Source organism: Exophiala aquamarina (genome assembly GCF_000709125.1).
Source record: "Exophiala aquamarina CBS 119918 chromosome Unknown aczIA-supercont1.1, whole genome shotgun sequence".
Taxonomy (NCBI): Eukaryota; Fungi; Ascomycota; class Eurotiomycetes; order Chaetothyriales; family Herpotrichiellaceae; genus Exophiala; species Exophiala aquamarina.
Genome location: NW_013550587.1, coordinates 4,404,753 through 4,422,889, shown reverse-complemented (window position 1 = coordinate 4,422,889; position 18,137 = coordinate 4,404,753). Strand labels below are relative to the sequence as shown.

General features: G+C 49.8%; 7 protein-coding genes across 7 annotated transcripts; 4 read left to right on the top strand and 3 right to left on the bottom strand.

Moving 5' to 3' along the window:
* Positions 1-290: 290 nt before the first annotated feature.
* On the top strand, positions 291-3,668 carry A1O9_01556 (uncharacterized protein; the record flags this gene model as incomplete). The annotated part of the gene is made up of 2 exons (XM_013410714.1): positions 291-3,328; positions 3,386-3,668. The coding sequence occupies 2 exons, from the start codon at positions 291-293 to the stop codon at positions 3,666-3,668; spliced, it is 3,321 nt and encodes a 1,106-aa protein (XP_013266168.1).
* Positions 3,669-4,055: 387 nt separating this feature from the next.
* Positions 4,056-5,235, bottom strand: A1O9_01555 (uncharacterized protein; the record flags this gene model as incomplete). Its single annotated transcript, XM_013410713.1, has 2 exons — positions 4,056-4,648; positions 4,734-5,235. The coding sequence occupies 2 exons, from the start codon at positions 5,233-5,235 to the stop codon at positions 4,056-4,058; spliced, it is 1,095 nt and encodes a 364-aa protein (XP_013266167.1).
* A 1,579-nt stretch (positions 5,236-6,814) lies between these two features.
* A1O9_01554 (uncharacterized protein) lies at positions 6,815-8,570 on the bottom strand (the record flags this gene model as incomplete). Its single annotated transcript, XM_013410712.1, has 5 exons — positions 6,815-7,596; positions 7,661-8,124; positions 8,182-8,236; positions 8,296-8,434; positions 8,484-8,570. 5 exons carry the CDS (start codon positions 8,568-8,570, stop codon positions 6,815-6,817), a joined length of 1,527 nt encoding a protein of 508 aa, XP_013266166.1.
* A 629-nt stretch (positions 8,571-9,199) lies between these two features.
* On the top strand, positions 9,200-11,453 carry A1O9_01553 (primary-amine oxidase; the record flags this gene model as incomplete). The annotated part of the gene is made up of 5 exons (XM_013410711.1): positions 9,200-9,540; positions 9,602-10,178; positions 10,234-10,314; positions 10,414-11,258; positions 11,324-11,453. The coding sequence occupies 5 exons, from the start codon at positions 9,200-9,202 to the stop codon at positions 11,451-11,453; spliced, it is 1,974 nt and encodes a 657-aa protein (XP_013266165.1).
* A 764-nt stretch (positions 11,454-12,217) lies between these two features.
* A1O9_01552 (aldehyde dehydrogenase (NAD+)) lies at positions 12,218-13,755 on the top strand (the record flags this gene model as incomplete). Its single annotated transcript, XM_013410710.1, has 2 exons — positions 12,218-12,693; positions 12,774-13,755. The coding sequence occupies 2 exons, from the start codon at positions 12,218-12,220 to the stop codon at positions 13,753-13,755; spliced, it is 1,458 nt and encodes a 485-aa protein (XP_013266164.1).
* An 876-nt stretch (positions 13,756-14,631) lies between these two features.
* A1O9_01551 (uncharacterized protein) lies at positions 14,632-16,139 on the top strand (the record flags this gene model as incomplete). The annotated part of the gene is made up of 2 exons (XM_013410709.1): positions 14,632-14,703; positions 14,754-16,139. 2 exons carry the CDS (start codon positions 14,632-14,634, stop codon positions 16,137-16,139), a joined length of 1,458 nt encoding a protein of 485 aa, XP_013266163.1.
* Positions 16,140-16,843: 704 nt separating this feature from the next.
* Positions 16,844-17,673, bottom strand: A1O9_01550 (uncharacterized protein; the record flags this gene model as incomplete). Its single annotated transcript, XM_013410708.1, has 4 exons — positions 16,844-17,060; positions 17,115-17,382; positions 17,427-17,588; positions 17,643-17,673. 4 exons carry the CDS (start codon positions 17,671-17,673, stop codon positions 16,844-16,846), a joined length of 678 nt encoding a protein of 225 aa, XP_013266162.1.
* Between the last annotated feature and the right edge of the window lie 464 nt (positions 17,674-18,137).

Sequence of the window (18,137 nt, the reverse complement as noted above, 5' to 3'; positions counted from 1 at the left end):
TCTACGTCCTGGTACTCGTATGTTGACCGTCGGCTCGTCGGTCAAACGAAAATCCGAAGGGGTAAATTGACTTGGCATGTCATCCTCATCTCGTGCCATGCTCATGCTCATCGTGCGCAGACAAGGCTACAGCAAGGCCAGTAACTGGATTCTAATTGAACCTCTGCAGGCAGTCATGGCCTCTAGGAGGCCGCTGCATTCAAAATTCCCAATTACATCGACCGTACTGCACATAATGTCACACATTCTCAACTGATGCATTCCAAACATCCATACCTAGAACAGTCCAGATGGCCTCTCCCGGCAGACCCAGTTCGCAACAATTCCTCACTTCCCCTACGGCCACGTCGCCCACAACGCAATTCCCTTTTCCCGATGTCTCCCAACGGCCGTATGGTACTGGAAACGGCAACATACGCCGAGGTTCGACGGCCAGTTCGATCACGAGCATCGGGGGAGCCCTTGACACTGGGTCTATCAATAGCACCACGATAACCGAGACTGGCCAGAATGCTATTTCAACTCTCCTCCAGCACCCTATTATGCGGACTGGGCTACAAGCGAGTACTGCAGCACCCACCACCGGCTACAAAGCCCCGACGCACCGCGACATTCCCCCAGTGGCCTTGACGAACATTCCTCACGTGGAAGCCAAGGCATTCCATCCGTACCTTGCTCAAGTCGGATCACTTTACGAAGCATTTCAACGAGCAAAGAACGAAGGGGAAGGAGAAACATCTTTATTTCAGAGAGATGCAAAAGAAAGCAAGAACGAGGAATGGGAGGCCGTGTTGAGCAAGAGGCTGCAAAGACCAGGTCATTCCCGCGCTGGATCGATAGCCTCAAGTGTCTCAACTCCCAGCGAACGTCCGCAGCCGAAGAGAAAACAGAGCAGCCAGCGACGACAGGCAGTTACGCCACTGTCCACGATCCCCCCTGTCTATTCCGAAGAGGATTTCCACTTGGAAAATCCAAGGACCTTTGACATTGTTTCGGAGCGATCAGAAATTGTTCGTGATCCAAATGGCACTCCTAGCGGTAGGAAGTCTTTGGCCACAAACGCCATTCTACAGGAGAAGTTGTCTTGGTACATGGACACCGTCGAGGTCCATCTTATTAGCTCGATATCTACTGCCTCGAAATCCTTCTTCTCTGCTCTAGGATCACTCAGAGAACTACATGGAGAAGCTGAGGACTCGGTGGACAGGATCCAGAAGCTACGAAAGGACCTTGCAAAATTGGACAAAGAGATGGCCATTGACGGATTGAAAGTGGTTAATCTCAAACAGAGGCGGGACAACGTCAGACAACTTGCAGAGGCAATCATGCAACTGGAAGATATTGTCAAGTCGGTCCAGACTTGCGAAAGCATGATCGAGCAGGGTGAAATAGATGCTGCCCTCAATGATCTTGATGAGGTTGAAGCATTGATGACGGGACATGCAAGCAAAGCTGAGAGCTCAAATGAACCTGATCGATATCAGAGGCGCGATTTGAGAAGGATAAAGGCGTTAGAAGGTGCTCTTGACGATTTGAATCAGCTCCGTTATCGAGCAGGACGAGGCTATGAAAGCCGCTTCCATTCCAGCCTATTGACCGACATTAGACGGCATGTGGAGCAAACAGAGACCGGAATCACACTCCAGCGATGGGGCAACGCATATACCAGACCCAAACCAGGTCAAAGAAGGGCCCCATCTTCGTTCCCGGGCTATATGAACATTGGTTCTGAATTGCGCGCTGAACTCGAAGTGGAGATGAAAGGTCTGTCCAGAGCAAGATACACAACTCCGGCTGCAACAACCTTTCGCGCAGTGGTATTAAGAGAGATGAAATCCATGATTCGCAAACAACTACCCGCCTCCCATGACGATGATAACGTTTCAACGATATCAGCCTCAACAATGGGAGGTCGCCATATGAGCCAGCAAGAGAAATCTTCTATCCTAGCCAGAAACCTTCGTGCTCTGGATGCGGACGACTGGTATCAAATGTTGGCCACGATATACACCAATATTAGTGAAGGATTGCGCAGGCTTAGCGTGCAGGTCAAGATTCTTCTAGACATCACGAGCAACCTCCCTGAGAATATGATCCGGTCTCCACCTCGAACTCCGGATCCAGCCAGTATCGACCGTGTGGTTAGTCCTGGAGGCCGTCCTCGGGCTACAAGCTCTGTCCAGGCGGAGATGCAACAAGCCCTTGATCTATCTAGCTTGCTGGGCGAAGGAGTTGACCTCGTTCAAGCACAGATTACAAAAGTGGTAAAGGTTAGGTCTCAACAAATTTCTGAGCTTCCGCTGCCCGCATTCCTGAAATATTTCACGTTGAACAAGTTGTTCGCTGATGAATGCGAGGCTATTTCGGGTCGAAGTGGAGCGGCACTGAAGACTGTGGTTGATACGCAAATCAAAGACTTTGTTGCGCACTTCGGAGAAACCCAGAAGCATGAAGTCATCAAGGTCATGGATAGAGATAAATGGGATGCCAGAGACTTTGGTGACCACGAGAATGAAATACTCAGTATCGTAATGCAAGGCAGCACTAGCGATGCGCTTTCGTGGACTGAAAGCACGTTGATCTGGCAATCGCCGACCAAAGTCACGAAAGGTACCAATGGGGTAGTCACGAATGGAACAACAGCTGCCACAACGAAGGTTCGAAGTGCCATTGTTGATGAGCAGAAGTACATCCTGCCAGAACCGGCCTTGACAATGCTTCGCTCTATGGAGTCCTTTCAGCATCTGGCATCTGGCATCCCCAGCATGAGCCATGAAGTTGCAGGTCTTCTCTTGGAAAGTCTCAAGTTGTTTAATTCGCGCAGTTATCAACTCATTCTAGGAGCTGGCGCCACAAGAAGCGCTGGTCTGAAGAATATCACAACAAAGCATCTGGCTCTTTCGTCTCAAGCTCTAAGCTTCATCGTGGCTCTTATCCCTTATGTCCGCGAATTCTTTCGCCGCCACCTTTCGTCCTCCAATGCATCGCAAGTCATGATAGAGTTCGACAAAGTGAAGCGTCTCTTCCAAGAACACCAACATGGCATTCACGAGAAGCTGGTCGATATAATGTCAGGGAGGGCGTTGATGCATGTCAAATCCATGAGAAACATCGACTGGGACGAAGCCGCAAAAAACAAAGCAGTTCCTGTTTCACCATACATGGAGACCTTGACTAAGGAGACGGGAATGTTGCAGAAAGTACTTGCCAAGCACTTGCCAGAACCGGTTGTAGCAGGAATCATGATACCTGTCTTTTCTAGCTATCGCGACCAATGGACTAGGGCATATCGGGAGGTGACTATCAAATCAGCTGCAGCGAAAGAAAGGTAGGACTGAAAGCCCATGGCCATCCACCGTTATGGTCTAGACTGACTTGTGAGTAGACTTCTCGCAGATGCCGAATTCTTCAAGACGAGAATCAGCAAGATCGACGGTGCAGGCGATCTTGGCGATGAAGTCGTCAAAGTCGTGCAAGAGAAGTCAGTGATTCAGACCGAAGCACCGGCTTCTGCACCAGCGCCTCCAGCAGCGGGGCAAGCGCCAGAGATACCATCCCTGCCGCCCACAGGCCCGACACAACAGCCTCAATCTCAATCTCAATCACAACCGAAGGAAAACGATGCGAACTCGATTTCGCCGGCAGACAAGGGAGATCAAAACTCGTAGTGAGGAGTACACGTAGAGTTATGAGATGGAAGCTAGTTGAGTTTCAATGGAAAAGGAGTGACCTGACGTGTTCCAGACATAGTACATCTGCTCCAAGCGCCGCGTGGCCATGGCGTTCACTACAGACCGTTTCCCAGAAGGGAATGGGTCGCGAAAGTTCGGGATGTAAGATATCATTGCTCGTCAGGCTCATGTTTGCGCGTTCGACACGCTGACTAGGGACATGATGAAGCAAAGGGACATATGCCCCGTCTGTGCTACCTCGCAGGAGTGTCTGTCCCAATGGCAAGCCAACCACCAGGATTCTGAATTGCATTGATTTGATAGCTGTGCAACGTTGTCACCTCTCACCTCTCCCCCACCTCGCGTGCTCCACGTCTATGCTCTCTAAAAGATTGCCGTGCCGTTGACGTGACTACTCACGCCTCCAGGACAGTTCGCCGGTGCACTCGTGAAGAAGAATGTCCAGCGCTTATTCTTCTTCGCCAGCTGGCTAACCTTCTCGAGATCCAGCATCTCGCCGAGCGGCATGCCCCACAACGCAAGAATATATTCGTGCAGATAGTAATTCTCAGGGGTGGGCCACCTTTCAAACGAAGGCGCGTCGCCGCCCACGGCGCTGAAGTAGCAGTCGTGCAGCCAGTCCTTGACTGCCTCCTCCTGCTTGACGCCCGCCCACTGTGCTTCCTCGGCGTGCGAGTCGCCGTGGCCGCGGAGCGCGAGTTTCGAGCGTTCTTCCGGGGTGCGCGCGTAGAAGTCCTCGGTCCACCCTGAGCGGATCAGCAGGATGTCGCCGATCTTGATGTCGCCGCCTTGGGCGGCGGGGCGGATGTCGATGCCCTGGTGCTTGCCTACGGCGACGAGGTCGGAGTAGCTGATCGCGTGTGATGTTGCCGTGTCGTACTTGATCCCCTGTGTCTCTGCCCAGGAGCGGTAGTCGAGGAGCACGGCTCGGCCAGTGAAGCCGTGTGTGGACCAGTCTGGTCGATATTCATTTGTGTTAGGTCTGCGCGTTTTTGGTTCCCAGGTTTTCTTTTCAAGATGAGACGGAGAGCAAGGACTTACGATGTATACTGCACTTGTGATTTGCTGTCTCACCAATCACATCGGCAGCGTGCGTGTTGTTGTAAAATGTCTTCGTAGGCATGTGAGCAAAGTGTCGGAACCCATCCCATTGAGTGCCAGACTGTGTGTTCATATGGTAGACGTCGTCAAAGGCACACCCTTCATGAAGATCGATGATCTTGTGTTCAAATTTCTGGCGACCAAACGCCGGCTGCTCGGGCACGTTGGTGGGCAGATCGAGGCGTGCCATCTCACCCGTTCGGATTTCTGCAGCGGCAGCCTTGACTCTTGTTGGAGTGAGCAGATTCAAGCGTCCAACGAAGTCATCCTGACCCCATACCCAAGCTGCTTCGTCCGGGGCACCGACGATCTTTGGCAGGTTTTTCCTGGTTGGGAAGGACGTTGAGTCGGGGTCCCATGGGATGGTTGTTGCAGTTTTGCCCATGATGGAATCCTTGATCTGGCTTAGTCGCCGGCCGGCCGAAGAGAGGGAGTCGGCCATTTTGACGTTATCGAGAAATATAGGTATATATCAGAAAACAGGAGTTGAAGAAAGTGGTGCCAGAGAGGCGAACGACGTGTCGCTGAAGTCTAGTGTCAACTGGCCGAAATCGCCTCACGGCTCACGGCTCACGACTAGCTAGCTTCAGACACAGTCCCGAGGTAATGTCCATCTCGAGACTACATGACGGCAAAGTCAGTTTTGAAGGGAATAGCCGAAATCCATGCTAACGGGTGACTCGATGGCTAAGAATGACGGATGGTTCTCTCCACAATCTTAGCACGAGGAGCATAGGTGGATGACCCATCGGTCGGTCGAGCTTAGGCAACCTCGACTCTCCACAATGACAAGCGACCCCAAACATGACAAGTGGACTCTGTACCCACCGACACCAAAAATGCTTGGTGTCTCTGATGCCCTTTAGATAGTACGTAGGCAGATGAAGTCAGAAAGCGGGGAAGACCTATTCTGTACATGGTCGCCTAGCTTGAGCGAGGCAGTTGATGCCAAGGCGTATGTACAACCCTCCCGAGGTCCTGCTTCTTCCTCAAGGTCTGAAATGGTGTCGTCAATGGGCAGACATCCAGGTGATGACATTGGGAAAGACTATATCTTATGTTGCGGGTGGAACGAGAGTGTTTTCACCCACCACAATACGGCTCGTGTTGAAACAAGGTCCGAGGTACCGGCGGTGTTGTCGTCCAATGCTCTGCTATAAAAAGCTGCCTTGCTACAGCACATGGAGTATCTGATACGAGATACTCTGTATCTTGCATCCGCCTTTTGGGCGTACTAAAGCAGCTCTCTCTCAAGCCCGCTGGACGAGGAAGGGGGCCTCTGCGGCCTCCTTGCTGTGCGGGGTTGGTCCTGTTATCTTCCCGCTTCCCACCTCGAGCCCGAGGCTCCCCCGGTCATATGCCTCGACCACCGGATCCCTGTTGAGTCTTGCCCACCACAGCTTTCTTCCCTCGTACGGAGCATGACAAAAATTAAAAGCTGACGCCTGAGGAGCTGTGCCAACTCTCGACTCAACTTCATCTTCCTATTCGGCTGCATGCGCGTCGTAGCGCTTTGATGCAGACCTGAGGCTAACCAACAGCAAGACGTCGTGCACGTTCTCTTGTACGCGTTGGGCTGGGGTTTTTGGGAGGTTTTCTTCTTTCACGAGGTCCACTCCTTGGATTCCGAGGTTTCTGATCCATGTCCACGAAGCATCGCAGACAACGATTACTTGCACGGACTATGGACGTTCGAACACCAGTGAAACGGCTCACGATTACTCCTGACTAGCTTTGAACTCTACACAAGGATACCTGGCATCGAACGAGAGATGCGACCAGACAATCGATTCTGGAAATCACTGAAGCCTCGGAACTAAACAACAGCCAGGCCAAGCTTCGCCAGATATGTCAGGCCTGGCTGAGCTGAACAAGATCAACCAGAGTATTGAATTGGGTTTTCAGTTCTTCAAAATGCCTAGGTTGATGGTAAAAGAGCGGTTGAGATCTGCCCAAGTCTGGCCTCCTGCTGCAACCGTCCCCAGATTACATTCCGGGTCTCCTTGACAGCGTTCAAGATCTCATTCGTGCTTCAAAGGGCCCTTGTAATGTTTTCGTCCGCGAACAAGCCAATCAATGGTGGCAAAAATGATGACACCACCTAGCACGGCGCTAGCATAGTTCATGTTGAGTGCTGTAACTGGCTTCATAGCAGGCAGAAGGAGAAACACCGTAACGAATACTATCCAGCAAATCGAAATAATGTTGGCAATCATCCCAGCTGCGTTGGACATCCTCCAAGGGCCCCAAGCCAAGACACTGGGGGTTCGGACGCGTCGATACAGCATCGCTACCACCGGGAAGAGATAAGAGAGATTCAATGCCACAACCGTGAGAGACAGAATTGCACCAAATGCCGCTGTGGATGCGATGTTGAGCAGTCCCAATAACGCCAGAACCACTGTGATCAAGACTAAAGCGTTTGTGGGAATGCGACTTCTTTCATTCAACCGAGACAGCCAACCCGAAGCCGGAGGCCCTTTGTCCCGTGCGAATGCCCATAGAGTCCGAGTTGCCGCAGCGCTGAGGCCGACAGTTGCCAATGACGCGGAGACTATGATTGTGCTCGCCATCGCGCTGGCAGCGGCAGCGTTACCCCTGGTCATGTGATAGAAGATTTCGATGATGGGGAAGCCAGTATTTGAGGAAAGAGCGGCGTCGATATCTCCCATTCCAAACAAGATGCCAATGAGAATAGCGAATCCCATGACTCCATTGATGAGGATGGAACCAATCATAGCACGGGGCACCCCAACCCTCGGGTTATGCAGCTCCTCTGAGATATGAGTTGCAGAGTCATAGCCTGGAGCAAATGTCAGAATTAGGATCGAAAGCGAGGAGCCGGATTCTTTGAGTGAGGATCATACCAACTAGGATATAAGCAGAGGTCAACATTCCGAGGCACCACGCCACACCGTCGTTCTCCCAACCCGTGTTGTTCTGAAATTTGGCGAACACGAACGCTGCAGAGTGTCGATCCGGCGGGATTACAGCGATGACAATGATCATGACGAAGAAAAACAGAATATGGAAGAACATGATCATATTTTCGAGCAAGGGCAAGACCCTGCTCCCCCATTGGTTGAGGCAAAACGAAAGTGTCAGGACGGCGATATAAATCAAGGTAGTTCGGTATCGTTCAGGTTGATAGTCCGGGTTGTTCAAGCCAATCAAACCTTGGACGAGATTTCCGACTGCGTAGGGTGCGCTTGCCGTTAAAGCAACCCAGCCCAGGAGGGTAATCCATCCAGAGAAAAAGCTCAGGACTGCTCTGGACTCAGGGGAGCTAAGTTCGCCAATGAATTGGTATTGGCCGCCAGCTCCGGGATACCTTGCGGGAGTGTCAGCTAGATTGCGAGTCACAAGCCGGGATTAAAGAAGGTCTCACATCGAAGCTGGTTCGGACAAGGAGATTGCTGTGGCGAGATTGCCAATGACGGCAACTGACACAATCATTCAGTCAAATGATCCAGAACGATCCTCTGAAAGCCGGGATGCATACCGATGAAACCATAAACAAGAGAGACAGGACCACCACTGACGAGGCCCGCCCCCATGGTACTGCACAAAGCTTCCCATGTTGCCATCAACGAGGTTGCCAGTGATAGCGTCGAGAGCGTGTTGAAGTTCTTGCGGGGAGCCTGCTACTATGTTAACAATTGGCAGTAGGACGTCCAATGTACCTCTTACTGCGACAATCTGACCCTCACCTGTCTCGGTCTGAACGTGGGTGAGCGAGTCAGAAAAGCCACCTTCCAGAGCCTTGTTTGGGGACATTTTTGAAGTCGGGGTCCCCACTGCGCTTTTGTTAGCAATTTGATCTCCATCCATGATCCAACGGACTCACTTCTGGTATATAAGTGTGACGGATACTAAATAATAGTGATGAAAGTGAAAGTGCTCGGAGGAAATAAGAAAGTGTTTAATGCTTTCATAAACGGGAAGCAAAAGCGTGAAAGAGCTGATGTAGTTCTATAGAACAACCGTGGAGGCTCTTGGACGAAACTTAAGTCTACCCTCCCGTTGGCACACGAACTTGGCCTGGCACCCCGGCCGGGGTGGTCGAGTCAACCGAGCCCAACCTCGTATCAATCACAAAACAGGGGCTGGAGGAACGCATCCGCCAAGGATGCGTTCACCGGAATGAAGGATCGGAAACGGAACAGATACAGCAGTAGAATTACGATTCGTCCAGAAGCCTTTACCAATGTTTATCTGAGACTTGAGAATTAGAAATAATAAGGTTCAAAGTGATTAGATAGGTCTGGAAATCTCTCATTGCGGCAGTTATCTCCGTCGTTTGCCCAGAGCCGACACATGGAGGCCATTTGAGCTTGAAGAGCTTATGCGACAATCGCACCGTGCTGGAACATCAAAGACAATCATTTTACGGAAGCTCTTTCGAAATGACAATCGACATACCTCACCCACTCTCAGCCTTGAGCCTCGAGGAGACCAATCTCGCCCGAGACACCATTTTAAAGTGCCACGCAGATGCAGTGTTGAAGTTCAGACTGATTTGGCTTTTTGAACCTCCAAAAGCCGAGGTTGTCAAGTTCCTGGAGTCGGAACACTCTGGACAGCTGACTGATGCGACAACACGGCCCCAACGTCTTGCACAAGTTCGCTATGATAAGATCGATGGAAAGAAACAAGTCGAATTTCATGAATCCATCGTTGATTTGCGTGCAAAGAAATGTGTCAGCGACGAGGTGGTCAGTACGAAGCTTCAAGCTGGGCTTATCATGTGAGTTCATGACCATCAAAAGTTAATAATTTTAGTAGTGCTGAGATACCCCATATCGAAGCTCCGAGTTTGAGGATTTAGCTGAAGCTTGCAAGACGTCTACTTTTTTCCAGCAAAAACTTGCCGAGTTGAAAATTCCTGAAGGATTCGAAGTGGTCATTGAGCCGTGGCCATACGGTGCCGCTGACCTTGCGGATGGCAATACACGCTTCTTCCAAGGCCTTATCTTTGCACAGGACACCAGATCTGGCAATCCAGATTCAAACTTCTATGCCTATCCTCTGCCACTCATCCCAATTATGGATGCCAAGACGAAGGAGATAGTCCGCGTAGAGGAGCCTGCCACTGGGGGTGTAGGTGATGCCCTCAAGGCCAAGACGCACCTCCCTACCGTGGTAGACCACTGCCAACCCAGCGAATATGTCCCGGAGCTTCTACCAAAAGGGACGAGAAAAGATCTCAAACCACTCACTGTGGTTCAACCTGAAGGACCAAGTTTCTCCATCACGAATGAAAACCTCGTTGAGTGGCAAAAATGGAGAATGCGAATCACCTTCAATCCAAGGGAAGGCCTTGTGCTACACGATATAAGATATGATGGACGCAGCGTACTCTACAGACTTAGTTTGAGTGAAATGGTAAGCCCTGGTATGACAACCTATTTGGGGAGCCTGGCAGCTGAGTGCCTTCTAGACTGTGCCATACGCAGATCCACGCCCCCCTTACCATCGCAAGCAAGCATTCGATTTTGGGGATGGGGCATTCGGCGATGTGGTGAACAATCTCACATTAGGTTGCGATTGTCTGGGTCTGATTCGGGCAAGTCATGATTGGTTTTCATCTGATTTAGGCACAAGCTGATATAAGATGTAGTATTTTGATGGTGTTATCACTGATGCCCAGGGTAATGCAATCCGGAAGAAAAACGTAATTTGTTTGCACGAGCAAGATGACGGCGTTTCCTGGAAACATCTCAATTGGCGGACCAACCGCTCGGTCGTGGCCCGTCGAAGACAGCTTATTTTCCAATTCAGCGTCACACTCGCCAACTACGACTATATCTTCGCTTTCAAATTTGACCAAGCTGCAGCGATCACTGTTGAGGCGCGAGCAACAGGTATTGTCTCCGTCGTAAATATCGACCCTGGCAAGAGAAGCGAGTGGGGCACAGTGGTCAGCCCAGGAGCACTTGCACAAAATCACCAACACGTCTTTTGCGTCAGGATTGATCCAGCAATCGACGGACATAGCAACAGAGTAGTGCAAGAAGAGAGCCTACCAGTCCAAATGGATCAACGCGTGAATCCTCAAGGAAATTTCTATCGTGTTCACAAAACCCCAATCACCACCTCAATTGGCCTTGACGCAGACCCTCTCAATAACCGTCTCTTCAAGATCCAGAACGCGGGCAAGATTAACCCAATCACAGGAAATCCAGTATCTTACAAGATTGTGCCACCTGCCACACAGCTTCTGATCGCAGACCCCAAGAGCACTCAGCGCAGGCGTGCTGCCTTCGGAACCCACCACTTCTGGGTGACCAAGTACAAAGATGACGAATTCTACGCCGCTGGGCGCCATCCGCTGCAGAGTCGGGTAGAGGTTGGTGGTCTAGGCGACGCTGCTGACCGGAATGATGATGTCCTCGATACAGATGTGGTTGTGTGGAGCGTGTTCGGACTTACACACAATCCACGTAGCGAAGACTGGCCAGTCATGTAAGTAGCCTCTTGGGTTTTTAGAACCCAAATCCATTTGCGCTATTTGCTAACACTTTTCACAGGCCGGTTGAGAAATTAGAGCTGAATATCATTCCCGCGGATTTCTTCACTGAAAACCCTGCCCTTGATGTGCCTTCTAGCCGCGACATTGGTTCTCGATTGGTGACAGATGTCTTCACGAATGGGGCATGAAGTTATTCTTGATTGATAGAGAGTTAAATTCAGGAATCATGGTGCAGAACAACGTCGTGAAGCCCAGAAATCTAAAAGAATTAGGCTTCCGTAGGAATTGAGAAATCATACCAAGTACAAATCTTGATCGAGTTGTCACTGCAGTAATAAATACAAAAGACACAGATCAAGAGTTTTCTTCAATGAAACTGTCATTTTAGTTCCGGACCTATGTAGTATGTACCACGCTCACAGAGTCACAAACGTATCCCTAAGCAGTGTCCCCAGAACATGCATGGCTGGGATAGGTTTTCTCCAGATAGACCTCCGCCAACTCGTCCTGAGTCTGAGTGCCATGAGTACATGGCAGACCACTAGTATCTCACACAAAAGCATATTGCTAGTCTTGATAAGTATTTGTGATAGTGCTAGAAATGCCTCACGGAAAATCCTGGTTAGTGGTATTCGACTATGGCAAAATGCGGCAACTTTCAGACAGCAGGCCGGAACGCATTCCGGAATCTGAAGACGGCTCTTTACTGGCCCACTCTTTAGGTTTCTTCAGAAATAAAAAGGTGCCAGTTGTTGACCCGAGCAAGGCTGAGATGAGAAGGCACCAAGGAGGGCTGCTAAAAGCTATCTACGTCAGCGAAAGGGATTACAGTAGGAGGACAGTCCAGCAAATATTGATCGACCAAAATGGCTCAGATATTTTTGAAGGGGCGAGATACTCAGGTTATCAAGGGTGTGTGCTTCATCACTTACAATATACCTAAGTAGCTTGAATGACTGAAGCTGATAGTGATATAGTTTACACTGGAATCTTCATTGATAATGAATTTGTACCAGCAACAGGAAACGCGACTATTGACCTTGAGAACCCAGCAACAGGCGAGCATCTAGCGACTGTGTCTTGCGCCCAGGAACAAGACATTGACATCGCAGTAAAATCTTCTCAAGTGGCATACAACGACTGGAAATCTACCTCGCCTGGCATCAGAAGACAACTTCTAAACAAATTGGCAGATTTGTTGGAACGTGACGCTGCTGATGTCTCGGCATTGGAATCTCTGGACGCTGGTATCCTGTACAACGACTCCACAGCACTCAACGTCCCTCAAGCTCTAGAGAACCTCAGATACTTCGCTGGGTGGGCTGATAAGGTCGATGGGTTGACTCTCGCGATTCCCGAGGGCATGGCGTACACAAGACGGGAGCCGTATGGTGTCTGTGTAGCTATTATTCCTTGGAATTCCCCAGTGTAAGTGTCAACTCGTCCAGCAGTGCTGAGCTCGAACCTGGTGATATTCTGTGCTAACTCAAATGTTACCCAATACATAGCATGATCACAATATGGAAACTAGCACCCTGTATTGCAGCAGGCAACACACTGGTCATCAAGACGCCAGAGCTGTGTCCGCTTTACGGCCAAAAGCTTGCGGAGCTTATCCGCGAAGCAGGTTTCCCACCAGGCGTCATCAACATTGTTTGTGGACTCGGCTCGATTGCTGGTCAAAGACTTGCTGAGCACTCAGCTGTGAGGAAAATATCTTTCACCGGCAGTACAGGCGTCGGCAGACAAATTCTTGCCGCGTCAGCACGCACGAACCTAAAGAAAGTCACACTAGAACTCGGCGGGAAAGGGCCTTCCATTGTATTTGACGATGCAGATATTGAAAATGCATTATTCTGGACAATGATAGGCATCACAGCCAACAACGGACAGATTTGTGTTGCTGGTAGTCGGATTTACGTGCAAAGCACTATTTACGAACGATTTGTACAGGAATTCAGCCGACGCAGCCGTGAGGCTGTACACGGTGATCCGCTGCTAGGTACAACCAACAAAGGACCCGTCATTAGCGCTGGCCAACGGGATAAAATACTAAGCTTTGTCGACAAAGGCAAGGAAGGAGGCGCCAGGCTTCTCCACGGTGGCGAGAAATTGCCTGGAAAGGGGCACTTTGTCGCTAATACTGCGTTTGCAGATGTCGCCCAAGACTCCTCCATCATGCAAGAAGAGGTTTTTGGTCCATTTGCGAGTATTGCATCGTTCAAAACGGAAGAGGAGGTGATTGAGAAAGCCAACGATACGTCGTATGGCTTGAGCGCGGCTGTCTTTACAAGTAACTTGGACAAGGCGTTCAGAGTGACCGAGGCTATCGAGGCTGGTCAAGTGACTGTCAATATTTGGGGCACTGTTAATGCAAATACTCCATTTGGAGGGGTGAAAGAGAGCGGCTTCGGGCGTGAGATGGGAAAAGAGGCTTTGGACGAATGGACTATCCCCAAGGTGGTCAAATGGCACATTGTGAGGAAGTAATTCTGACTCAAAAGCACCCTAATAGACTATTGCCAACTTCAATCGGAATGTTTAGATAGATCCTCGTGGAGCACCAAATCACCAACTGGGAGAATGTGTACCGATAGCAACATCAGGCTGTCTGTCTCGTCGTCTAGAATTCCAAATTCCAAATTTCGGTCAGGGTGGTGTCAAGTGACAATTCCCATTCTCGGTTATTCAGTAGAAGAGACAAGTAAGAGCCACGCGATCAATAGCATATGCGAGATACCGACTGCATTTGCCCGAACAAGGTATCGTAATTGGAGTTCGAATGCTGGGGTTTCGGCTAGTACATCAGGCTGCGGGCCGATTGATAAGGTCAAGATAGCACGACCGATAGGTATCTCTTGTGGGTGAGCTTCGGAACCCCGACGGAAGTTCCGCCACATGGTTTCTAGGCTTGCACTAGAACACCTTCCCGGAAACATTGGATGATTATTGGAAACGAGTTCATGCCTTAGATAGAGCCTCTTGAATACAATACAGGCTTCGTTCAATGAATGAAATCGAATGAGAGTCATTTGAGCTCGTGCCCACAACTTTTTGGTTCCAGGCCTATACTGTATAATCAATCCCATCGAGACGTCCATCATACCGCCTAATGAACAATGTGAGACTGACTGCCTCAGGTGCTATCACCAACTTTATACCGTTCCTAACTGAATTGTGCTCAAAAGGGGTGAAAGCAGTGTTGAACAAGTATCGGCATCGTTTGCATTTTTCGAGTCCCTTGCTGAGGTAAATTCGCCCGTCTCAGAGGTAGAGTAAGTCTCTGATTTCATTGGCTGATCATTTTGTCCACAGGCGGGTGTTAGCCATGTCTTTGTCAATCTTGGGTCTGATCATCCGGCCATCATGGAAGCCTTGGCCAGAGGGCTCAGCAAGAAAGACACTAAGTTCCCTAGGGTGATCACTTGCCCACATGAAGTAAGTTACTATGAATTTTTCAACTCTGGAGGGCTAAATGTATTGAATAGATGGTTGCTATGTCCATGGCCGATGGTTTTGCTAGGCTTACAGGGCAGCCCCAGTGTGTGCTTGTCCACGTTGATGTGGGCACACAGATGCTTGGGTGTGCCGTCCATAACGCCTCAGTCGCTCGCTGCCCCGTCCTGATATTCGCTGGTCTCTCCCCCTTCACGATAGAAGGAGAGATGAGAGGCTCTCGGACCGAGTATATCCACTGGCTACAGGATGTACCTGACCAGAAAGCAATTGTGGCACAATATTGCCGATACAGCGCCGAAATCAAGACCGGCAAGAACATCAAACAAATGGTTAACAGAGCCCTGCAATTTTCTACTAGTGATCCAAAGGGTCCTACTTACATCGTAGGTGCTCGAGAAGTCATGGAAGAGGACATCAGTCCTTATCATCTAGATCAAAGTATCTGGGAAGGCATTGAACCTGCGGCGCTTCCTCCGCAAGGCGTCGAAACGGTGGTCAACCTCCTGGCTGAAGCAGAAAAGGGTCTAGTTATCGTCGGATATACTGGCCGCAATCACGCAACGGTTCCAGAACTTGTGAAACTAGTTGAGTCTATCCCTGGTACCCGCGTACTTGATACCTTAGGAAGCGACGTATGCTTTCCATACACCCACAGATCATCGTTGGGGGTACGGATAGGAAAGGACCAGAGTATCCGAGAAGCTGACGCTATCTTAATCATCGACTGTGATGTACCCTGGATTCCAACTCAGTGTTCCACACGACCAGATACTAAAATCGTTCATATTGATGTGGATCCTCTCAAACAAAACATCCCGGTTCATTATGTTCCTGCCTATCGTAGATATCGTGCGGACTCTGAGACCGCGCTCAAGCAGCTGAACTCCTATATCTCAACACACCAGAAATACTCGCAGCTAAGCACAAAAGAGCCATATGCCTCTCGCTGGAATAAGTTGGCTGAGGAGCGACGACAGGTTCTTGACAAGGCAGCAATACTTGCTGCCCCTCCTCAGAATGACCAACTACCCCCAAGTACGTCCTATTTATGCTCACAACTACGCAAGCAGTGTCCTCAAGACACCATCTGGACTGTCGAAGCTGTGACAAATGCCATGTTTGTCTACGAGCAATTGCAAGTTGATGAGCCTGGCCATCTCATTAATGGAGGAGGTGGTGGCCTCGGCTGGTCTGGGGGTGGCACCATAGGAGTGAAACTTGCTTCTGACTGGCTAGCTGGAGGATCAGGCAAAGGCAAATTTGTCTGTGAGCTCGTAGGTGACGGAACATATATGTTCGGTTCACCATCAACGGTTTATTGGATTGCGCGAAGATATAGTTTGCCAACGCTGACTGTAGTGTTAAGCAACAAAGGTATGACTTCCCCAAAGATAGACCCCAACCAAGCGCACTGAACTAAATGCTGCCTTCTAGGTTGGAACGCACCGAGGAATTCACTCACTCTTGTCCACCCTGATGGGTATGGGTCCAAAGTGTCGAATGAGGAGCTAAATATCTCGTTCTCACCAACCCCCGATTATTCTGGAATAGCGAAGTCAGCAGCTGGTGGAAATGCGTTTGCAGGGGTTGTACGGAATACTAAAGATCTGACGAACCTGCTTCCAGAAGCGATAAAAGCTGTTCAAAGCGGGATTTCGGCTATATTAGAAGTGCGACTCAACGGTTCATGGAGCGAACACGAGGCCAGGGGGGTTAATGGCAGTAAATTATAGCTACTTCTACTACAAATTAGAAAATGTTGATGTTATTAAAACTAGCCATAAGACTCCCGAATATGAGGCTCGAGAGACCACTATATGACGCTTTTATTATGGTGATGAACATATTTCCCCCCGAGAGCAGTGGAATTGGCAGAGACCCTCTTTGGGTTCTCCGAGTTTTAAAGGCTGAAGGCATGCTTCGAAAAAGCTTATAAATCATCCGGAATTCATCATGAGTGCTAGTCTAGATTGAAATCCACCACTATCCGGCTGAAATTTTGTCAGTTTTACTCTGATGGTGGAGAGACTAGAGGAGTCTTACCCTGCCACCTGACCATTTCTCAGTTTCTGTATCGCCTCGTTGAACTTTGACCGTCCGACCACAGTCGGCTGCAGTCTCAGCTGGCCTGTAGAGGTGTCAGTGACATAGTGCTGACAGACCTGGTTAAGATCTGAAACGGAGCGACGGTTGATGTACCCTTTCTTGCGAAGTCTAGAGCTGCTTCGATATCTGCCTTGCCACCAACAAAAGTGCCGTGAATCGACTGATTCAGAAGTATTAGTTGAGTGGGGTCAACATCCATGTGAAAGCGACCCTTAGGAGGTAGTCCAATGCTGTGAAGATTAGTCTCTGTCCAAACTTGTCTTTTCAGGTCAATTTGGACATACCACATGACTTTGGCTCCAGCACGGGAACCAAGATACTGTAAAGCCAACGGATATGCCTGCACACCGGTCACGAAAACACCATGGCCCCCCTCACCTGTGAGCTCTATGACTGTTTTGACAGGATCTTCTTTCTGGAAATCTACAAAATACTCGGCTCCGTATTGCTTCGCCAGGGCTTCCCGTTCAATGCCAGTATCCACTACGATCGGCCGCATACCCATTGCTGCCGCAAGCTGAACACCCTGGATGCCCACGCCGCCACCACCACCTATATCGTCAGTATGCTCTGGAATCTTCATGGTACGGACTGACCTGGAAACACTGCCCATTGCCCACTTTTGAGGCCGGATTCCCTGAGTGAGGAGTAAACCGTTGATGCCGAACACATAATGGGCCCAGCCACGTAGTCCGAGACACCGTCTGGAATGAGGACCATATATCGTTCCACACAGACTACGTACTCCTGGAACGATCCTTCCTTGTGTTAGCACTGCAGTTGAGTGAAAAAGCTATCACCCAATGACTCACCGTTTAGTTGAAGGCCGCCAAACGTGGCCATTTTGCAGTATGCCTCTCGTCCAATCTTGCAATATTCGCATTCATGACACACATCTTGGAGTGGCTTATACCCCACACGTTGGCCAAGGTTGAACTTTGTGACATTTTCACCAAGCTTTACGATAACACCTGAGCCCTTAAGAAGATTAGCAATGGGGTAGAATGAATGGGGTTGCAACATTCACACTTCGTGGCCAGCGGATGTGGTGCCCATGTCAGACATTTTAGGCACGTTCCAGTCCTGAATCATGAAATGGATATCCGTCAAACATATTCCAGTTGCATTGATCTTGACCAGAACCTCACCTGGGCCTTCCATAGGTCATCAGCATGCGGCCTTGGGAACGCCTGATATCGGACTGACCTGGCTGGGGTGTTGGTACTTGTAAAACATCAACCGAGAAGTCAGGGCCTTCGTTCTGCACGACTGGAGATAATTTAGTCAGCACCAGGTACTGATGGAAC